The 8635-nt window shown below is 61.5% G+C and overlaps 2 protein-coding genes across 2 annotated transcripts in view; both read right to left on the bottom strand.

The window, feature by feature from the left end:
• Positions 1–66: 66 nt before the first annotated feature.
• PRRT2 (proline rich transmembrane protein 2) lies at positions 67–3723 on the bottom strand. Its single transcript, XM_077760388.1, has 4 exons — positions 3604–3723; positions 1973–2937; positions 1448–1580; positions 67–1275 (listed from the first exon to the last, which is right to left on the bottom strand). The coding sequence occupies exons 2-4, from the start codon at positions 2873–2875 to the stop codon at positions 1265–1267; spliced, it is 1047 nt and encodes a 348-aa protein (XP_077616514.1). The 5' UTR covers positions 2876–2937; positions 3604–3723; the 3' UTR covers positions 67–1264.
• A 991-nt stretch (positions 3724–4714) lies between these two features.
• Positions 4715–8635, bottom strand: part of MAZ (MYC associated zinc finger protein) — a 4532-nt gene continuing 611 nt past the window's right edge. The window contains 5 exon segments of the mRNA XM_077760548.1: positions 4715–5818; positions 7146–7317; positions 7594–7657; positions 8059–8295; positions 8297–8630. Of these exon segments, the coding sequence (XP_077616674.1) occupies positions 5664–5818; positions 7146–7317; positions 7594–7657; positions 8059–8295; positions 8297–8630 (962 nt within the window). The 3' untranslated portion in view covers positions 4715–5663.

The following is an 8635-nucleotide window of genomic DNA, read 5'->3' as shown; positions in this document are numbered from 1 at the left end:
GGCAGTACTACGGGTCCCGGAGGCGGCGGACAGACGTAAGGACCAACTGAGGCTTAGAGGCGAGTCTCATGCAGTCTCCGTTTATTGGTGTTTCAGACTCATGCAGCATCCGGCATACAAAGAGGGAGAATCTGTTTAATGTATCTTTTTTTTTAAGACTTTTAGTGTTCCCCCCACGCTTTTTTTTCTTTTTTTCTTTTTTTTTTTAAGAAAACAAAACCCGCCAACTCCACACAGCGTCATAGCTAGGTCCCCGCCTCCCTAGCGGACTGTCGCGTGCAACAAACCTCTCTCGTCCTCCTGGAAAATAATTATAGAGCTTCCCGCCCCTCACTTGCTCCCTGCATCTGGGAGCTTTGGTTGTTTCTATTTCGGGGTTCTTTCCCTACAAAGCACGTGAATGACCCCAGCCCCGACGCCTTTAAGAAACTCGCTGACCGGGTTAAAAAGCCCAGGTGGGGCGGGTCAATTCGGGCTGATCCGAGAGGGTCAACAGCCACGCCCCTTCCTCCTCCCAGGTGCGAGTTCAAAACAGAGCTAGCGACCGTGCACGACACTCTGCACGAGTCCCCAGACAAGGCCTGGCTTGCCAGCTCTGTGACCCAGAGGCGCCCCGGGGGCGTCAGGACCTGGGTGGTCCCAGCAGAAAATAGTCGAAACCCAAGCTGGGGAGCCCTCCCCTGACACCAGTCCCCTCCCCCAGCCTGATCTACGCGCTGGAGTTTTTGCAGGGAAACCGGTGGCAGGAGGGGGGAGGAAAGGATCCTGAGGGGAGGAAGGGGTGCGGAGGGGAGATGAGGCAGAAAGGGGGCAGAGGGTGTGAAGGGGGAAGGAGAGATGATAAAGGGGAGACGGGAGAAAGGGATGGGGGAATATGCCAAGACAGTGAAAATTGAAAAGGGGACACTGGGGCTGAGGTGCAGGGAAGTTGGGAGGAGTGCAGGGAGGCTGAGAGCAGAGAGAGTTTGTGAGACGTACAGGGAGGTTTCCAGAAGTGCAGGGATAGGGAGGCCCAGAGGCTGGAGGGGATGCAGGCAGAAGTGCAGGGAGGTTAGAAACAGTGCAGGAAGAAGAGAGGCCTACGGTTGGCACAGGAGCCTGGCAGGATGCAGCAGCAGGAAAGAAGCTGTAAACAAGGCCGCTCAGGCTCCCTTGGTCCCTATGGGTGCGGGCCTGGGCCATCGATTGGGCTCCCCCCAGGGGAGGATGGGCCCAAGGCAGCTCCCAACAGGAAGGAAAATCTTGGAATGCGGGGCAGAGCCCCTCACTTATACACTGTGGGAGAGGAGAGGGAGGGACAGACAGAGACAGTGGGGGGGGAGGGGGAGACAAGGAGAGACAAAGGAGAAGTAGGGAGGACAGACAGGAGAGAGCAGGGGTGGGGGTTAGTAAAGCTGCCCTTGCCAACCCTTCCACTCCTCCCGGCCTGTCCCAGACCCCCACTCACCGCCTAAGTTGATGACGCAGGAGGCGATGATGATGAGGACCCCCCCTACCAGCGCCACGATGCTTAAGAGCTTTGCCACGCGGCCCAGACGCTGGGCCCCATCCACGTCCCCCTGCTGCAGGCTGTTCCGGGACTGGGGGTGGGGTGAGGGGTGGGGCACCGTGGCCCAGGTCAGGAGAAGGCAGCCCAGCAGGGATCAGGTGAAAGAGTTGTCCAGAGGAGACAGGCAGGCCCCGTGGACAGTGGTTAAAGGAGGAAAGAGGGTTGGAGAGGCAGGGGGAGGAGGGCACAGGTCAGCAAGGCTGTGTGGAACAGGTCTTGACATCCCTCCCACCTGAAGGGTTAGGGCAGTGGTGGCTCAGAAGGTAAAGTCCTTAGGGAGAGGCCAGGAAAAGCCCCGTAATTGGGAAGTGAGATCCATGCAGAGAAGAGAGGGAAGACAAGGCCGCTCCTGGGGTTCTGTCCAGGTGCTGGCAGGAAGCTGGGAGCCACAGCAGGCCTGGGCCAGGGTCCCGTGGGGCTCACCATGACAGCATAAGCGAAGGCCACGATGTTGACAGGCCACATGGGGCAGAAGCAGGACAGGATGGCGAGGATGATGTAGTCCCGAGGTTTCTGGGTGCCTTCACCCCCCTCCACCCCAGACCCTGCCAGCTGGGAGCTGGGGTGGCGGCTCAGGCTACCTCTGGGAGATCCTGGATGCCCACTGTGAGCCCTTCCTAGACGATCCTCCTCAACCAGCTGCTGCAGCACGCGGGGAGGAGCCCCATTGGCTGGGTGGGTTTTTGTTGAGGGTGGCGAGTGAGGCTGAGGGGCTGGGCCCTCTTCCCCATCGCCAGCCTGCAGGGGAACCACTGCCCCATTTTCTTGCTTTTCCCCCACACTCTCAGTGAGGACTTCGGGGGTGGGGTCCTCCTGAGTAGGGGGCTCTGGCTGAAGAGCTGACTTGGGGGTAGGCTGGGAACCTGGCTGGCAGTCTGGCTGAGGGTCTGATTGGGGGTCCAGCTGGGGAGCAGACTCTGAGGCTGGCTCAAGTGGGGCTGCAGACCCCAGATCAGACCCCTGGTCTGCAGTGGCCTCTTTATTTGCTTCTGGTTTGGGTGCTGGCTCTTGGCATGCTTCTTCGGGGCTGGGGTTGGCATTTGATTCCCCTCCTGGACTTGAGCTGAGGTCTCTGGCCTGGGCTGTTTCTGGGGCCCCAGTTAGGGTCTCTGTGGTTTCTGGGGCCAGTCCAGCTTTGGTTTCTGAGTCCACAGGGGCCCCAGTGTTGTCTGGGCCGGGCTGCAGGGCCTCTGGCTCATCTGGGACCCCAGCTGGGACCTGGAGAGGGCCAGTTTCGGCTTCAGAATGGCCAGGCCCTTCTCCTTGGGTTTGGGGACCCTCTTCTATCCCCTTCATCTCTGAGACCTCAGAGCTGCTGGCTGCCATCTTGAGAGGGGAAAGAGGAGAGGACCTCAATGGAGAGGATGGAGCAGCAGAGAGCGGCAATCCTGGAAGAGGAGGAGACAGGTTTGGTGTGAGGAAGAAAGAGGTGGCTCTCAGCACTGCAGCCCGAGGGCAATGCTCCTGTCTTAGGGCCAGCCTTGGGCTGCCTCAGGGGAGAGGAAGAAAAGTTGGGGCTTCCTTTGCCTTAGGGTGGGACATCCCTGGGGAGGACTGCTCTGCTCAAAGTCTTCTGCTGGGAGAGCCCTGGGAAGATTAACCCTTTTGTAAACAGGATCCTCCCCACGGGCTCTTCCTGGGTCCACCCATCGGGAGCCAGACTCTCAGATCCTAGCAGATGCCCCAGCACCCCGAAATCAACAAGCTGTGCAGATGCTCGTAACACTCCGACAGGCAGACAGGCAGACCGGGGCAGAGGACCGATGCTCACATTCCACTCCCTCTGCATCCTCCCCTCCTCCCCGGGTGCCCCGCCGGTGCAGTTTTCTCACTGCGCGTCTGGGGCACAGACGCCCCCGCCCCGCCCTGGGGGACCTGGGCATTTCCTCCGAGCCCCTTCTCAGTCCCTCTCGCAGGAATTCCCTCAACCCTCGGGAAACCGCCGCCGCCTCCCATCGGCNTCGGCCCGGCGCCCGCATCCCGGTGCAGCCCGCCCGGCGTCCGCCGTCTGTCCGCGCACTCCTACCCGCAGCCTCTGTCCATCCCCGTCTCACCTCGACGCCGGCTTCTAGACTGCTCCCGCTGCTGCCGCCACCGCCGCCCCGTTGCAGCAGCCGCAGCCCGGGAGGGAGCGAGTCAGCGAGCGAGGGAGGGAGGCGGCGGGTCTCCCCTCCCCTCTGNCCGGGTAACCACTCGCACCCCCTCCCTACCCCTTCCCACGCGCGCCTCCTGGGGGCGCCCCCTTCCCAAGCCCTGGGCCCCTCCCGTCAACGGTCACCGGGGGTCCTGACCGAGGCAGGGGGCTGGGGGAAACCGAGAGGGGTCTGCGAGGAGACAGGACCCGTGAGACAGGCGGGATCCGGTGGTGGCACCCCAACAAGCAGGAAGAGGGGAAGGGAGATGAGGCAAAACTGAGGGAGGCTGCTCAGGAGGAGCAGGGTGGGGTTTTAAGTGAGGGGAGTCTGCGGTACAAGAAGTCCCACTACCCCCCCGCCCCCCCCCGAGGAAGCAGCAGCAGAAATGGGCACTGGAAGGCTCCGGGGTCCCTGGAGCAGGACTCAAAAAGGAATTGCAGGGCAGAGGCTGCAGGGGCAGTCTGGAACAGGAGGGGGCTGGGGCCGCGGAGCCCGGAAACGCGGAAAGGACCACGCCTAGAGTGAAAGGGACAGGTGGGGAGAAGTGCAGTTTCTCTTCTCCTCCCTTACTGCTCCCAGTCCCGGGGCTGACTTCCCCGTCCTTTCTGCAACTCCGCCACCCACCGTCACCGCTCAGGGCCTTAAGGGTGTGCAGGTATTCGGCGGGGTGGGGTGTCTCAGCAGCAGGCAATGCCTGTGGGTGGGGGAGCGCCGCATTTCTGTCTGGTAACCGTTTGGGTTTCTAACCCAGGCATCTTCAAGCCTCCAGTGGCTATTCTGGGTCTGCCCAGATTGGGTATTCCCCGGAGACCCGGGAGTCCTGGAGCCTGCGCTCCAGTCACTGGAGCCTCGGCCCCACCCTGAATCTGGGCTGCGGCCACTGGTGCTGCCTCTGGTGAGGGAGGAGCCAGAGCCCCAGAGCCCCGCTGGGTAGAGAAAGGCTGGGGCTGACACCAGGCAGAGAAGAAACTCCTTGGGGGTGGGGACGGAGGGCTTGGTGAGAGCCATTCATCCAATGTAGAGTCAGAGACAGGTTTTTATTTAAAATTTATTGTAATGGGGTCCGCGCAAAAGGAGGGGATGAAGGGTGGGGAACATGCAGGGGACACAGGAACACGATGACATGGCCAGGGCCACAGCTTCTGTCTTGGGGGAGAGGGATGAAAAGAAAAGGCCAGGGCTGGAGCTGGGGTGGAAGAGGGACGGGGGAGACACTGTGACTGCATTCCCCCCACCCCCAGGAAGCACCTCTAGTCCCTGGATCCCCCCGTTTACCCTGGCACCCTAAAATTCCATCTCTTGTCCTGCCTCTGGCCCTAGTGGCTCCTTCTTTTGCTCCCCTTGACTTGTTTTCCCCTGACAGCTTCTAGGTAGGACGATGTTTAGGGCCTGACCCTAAACAACCCCACCTTACGAAGGTACTACCGTTGCCTTCCCTGCTTCTGCCCCTTCTCCAATCTCACCTTTTTCCCTCTGGGACAGAATCTTTTGATTCCCCTCCTTCCTCTCCTCCCTCCCCCTGAAAAAAAAAAAAAAAAAAGCACCAACTCCCCAGGGAGGGGCAGCAGACAGTAGTGGGGGGTGGGGGGAGATGGAAGGAGGAGAGCAAGGACCATCAAGGAGAAGGCTCACAGATCCCTGGAAGGGCAGGGCAGGGGGTTACAGAGAGGAGAGGGGGTGAGGGCAGTGGCCGCTCCTGTCCTCTGCCACCCCTGCCCACTGTCCAGGAGGCTTCACCACAACCGAGAGGGCAGGTGTGTGTGTGGGGTCAGGTCTGACAGGGAGGAGAGAGGAGCAGGAGAAACAAATCGTTAAAACCTAGCGAATTCCCCTAAGAGACATCTCTTCCTCCTTTCCTTCTGGAGGCTCCTTGGTTGGTGGGGAAGTAGTGAGGAGTTGGTGGGAAGAGAGAGGGGAAGAGGAGACGGTACCAAGGGACTTTCCTCCACTTTCCACTCTCCCCACCACCAACTTAGAGCTCACCAGGGCTGAGAGGGAAGTGGCTGAGAGCTCACGGGCACCCCCTCGGCCCCCGAGAGGGAGCCCACAGCTGTGGGGGGGGCTGCCACTGCCGCTGCCGCCGCTGCTGCCGCCGCTGCCGCCGCCGCCGCCATAGGACAGACCTCACCAGTACCTGCATAGCGAGAAACACCAGGAGATCACAGTGCAATCTGAATGGCAAGAGCCTTGCCCCTTGCCCCAGACTCATTCCCAGACTCCCTCCCCTGGGACACAGCCGTTGCTCACTTCCTGTTTAGTCCCCAGAGGCCTCCACCTGCATCCTTACCCAGTTTTCCTGAAGGGCCTTCCCTGTCCCCAGAAGTCTCCCTAACTTCAGTGACGGATGGGCATCCCTGGCCTTCCTGAGATCCCCTATTGGGCCCTTTGAGCCCCCTCGTCCCACACAGCCCATCCCCCCCCCCCCAGCCATGCCCCACGCCTTGCCTGGTGGGTGCGGGGGTCCCCCTCAGCAGGTGGGCTGTGGCTGGGGGGCGTCTCCCGGGACAGGGGGGGCGGCCCCCCCCAGATGGGTCTGCATGTGGCCGGCCAGCTGGGCAGGGGTCTTGCAGTGCACGCTGCACAGCTTGCACAGGATGCGGTCAGCCCGCGGGGCCTGGAGCCCGTGGTCCTTCACCGCGTNCCTTTTGGGGGGGGGGGGTGGTTTGGGATGGGGGATGGGGGTCAGCCAGGTGGAGACCCCAGAGACGGGGCTGTTCTCCTAGGCTGGGGACGCCCTGCTCAGATGGCCCTGTCCTCCTCCCACCGTATCCTTGGTAGCCTGGGGCCAACTACTCTGTTGGGGCTGGTGGGGGGACATTCCCTCCCTAGGTTTGGGGCCTGGTCGAGTGGGGTCAGCTTCTTAGCCTTGGTACCCACAGAACCTATTCTCCGTGGCTGGGGGACATCTCCCGGGGTGACAGGGCACTGACTCCTAGCCACTTGAAGAGTTGACCCTCAGCAGAGACGGCTGTGTCCCCTCCCTCCAGGGCCCCATACAGTCTCAGCCCAATTACTCCATGAAAATGTGACTCTGTTTAAAAGCAGCTTTTCTGCTACTGGGGCAGGGTGCGAGCTTGTTAAGCCCCTGCCAACGTGCTCCACTTGCCCCAGGAGCCGAAGAGCAGGATGTGTGGCTGCACAGCTGAAACCCTGCCTTCCAACCCTTGGGAACTGGCTCTTGACCACTCCTGCCCCAAAGGAGCAAGTCCTGCTCTCACCCTCCCTCCCCTCCCCTCGCCACCGAGACTGACTCTTCCTGGTAGGTCATCTCCAGTCAAAACCTCGAAACACTTAATGAGGTTCGGTCCTCCCGATGGTGCTCCGTTTGCTTCCTAAAGGGCTCTAGATGCCATGAGCTCTTGACTATGACGCCCCACGTCTTTAACCCATGTCTGTGGAAGGGCCTCTGGCTTTGTCCCCACCCTTTGTCCCTGGCCCTCCCAGCATCCCTCAGCATGTACCTTTGTTGCAGAGCTCACAGACATGGTGAGGGCCCTGGCTGTGCACCTTCATGTGGTCCGAAATATAAGCCGAGCTCAGCATCTTGCCACACACATGACATGGCACCTTCTCCTCGTGTCGTACTGTGTGCGCCCGAAGTCGATCCTTCGTAGCAAAAGCTGCCTCACATTTCTGGGGAGGGGCGAGGGGCGTGGGGGGGGTGTCAGGAGAGTTAAAGCTTTGGGGAGTAGGGAGAGGGGGGCAAGAGGTTAAAGGAATCAGAGCCTTGGGGATCTTTGATCTGTAGGAAATGGGAGTGAGATGACACGGCCTTGAAGGAGGGATGAGAAAATGGAGTGAAAAAGCAAAAAGAAGAGAGAGAAAAAGGGGGTCTGAGAGGCTGAGCTCAGACAGCTACAATGAGGATCAAAATCATGAAAACCGGGACAGGAGGAGGCGGCTTCCTACCTCACATTTGAAGGGCCGCTCTGTTGAGTGCACTTGTCGGACGTGACTGTTGAGGTGATCCGGCCTGGGGACACGTTGGGGTTGGGGTTAGGGGCCTGGGGAGCGGACGCGCTCCCAAATCTACCCAACTTAGCACCACGGGCCTTTCCGAGGCGCCCTGCATTTTCGTCCAAGCCCAAGGCTTCGGAGGGCCGGCGCCGCAGGAAACCCCTCCCCCTGACGCGGCGCGGGCGGGCCCTCCTCCCACGCGAAGCTTTCTTACAACCGGAGGGCCCACCTCCTCGGCTAAGTACCACCCCCTGCTCCCTGGTAACCAGGAGAGGCTTTCCTCCCTCCTCCCAGGGAGTGGCTCCCGGTCCCCGTCCTCAGAAACCTCCTCCCTCCCCGCCAGCCAAGGCCAGGCCACCTCCGTAGCCGTCCCTCCCTCCCCACCCGCCCAGTGGGCGGCCGAGGCCCCGTGCACACCGGGAGAAGCTCTTGCCACAGTGGGAGCAGTTGTAGGGCTTGTGCACAGCGCCGTCATGTGAGCGCACGTGGTAGCTCATGCGGTCCTTGCGCTTGAAGCGCTGCTGGCACACCGGGCACTGGTAGGGCTTCTCGTCCGAGTGCGACAGCTTGTGTCGGTTCAGGTGGTAGACGTCGCGGAAGGCCTTGCCGCACATCTCACAGGCGTGGTTCTTCCGGATGCGCTTTCCCGAGGNCTCCCCCGCCCCCACCCGCTTCTCCCCCTCCCCCGCCGGCTCCGCTCAGCTGGGGCACGCTCAGGAGGCTCAGGGGCACCATGGTGGGCATCTTCATAGCACCCGAGGGGACCCGGCCGGCCTTGGCTCCTGTGTGGATGGCCTCGTGCCTCCGGAGGTTGTAGCCGTTCTTGAACTCCTTGGCGCACAGAGCGCAGATGTAGGGCCCCTTGCTCTTTGTTTTCTTCTCCAAGGCAGATGCGACCGGGGCCACGGCGACCGTCGAGGTTGGGGCTACGACGGCGGTGGCCGCGGCTGCGGCGATGGTGGCGGCAGAGACAGGGGGCGCGGCCTCGGCTGCG

Source organism: Crocuta crocuta, unplaced genomic scaffold (genome assembly GCF_008692635.1).
Source record: "Crocuta crocuta isolate KB4526 unplaced genomic scaffold, BGI_CrCroc_1.0 scaffold73, whole genome shotgun sequence".
NCBI classification, from domain to species: domain Eukaryota; kingdom Metazoa; phylum Chordata; class Mammalia; order Carnivora; family Hyaenidae; genus Crocuta; species Crocuta crocuta.
Note: the sequence above shows the minus strand (reverse complement) of the source record. Positions and strands in the feature narration are given on the sequence as shown.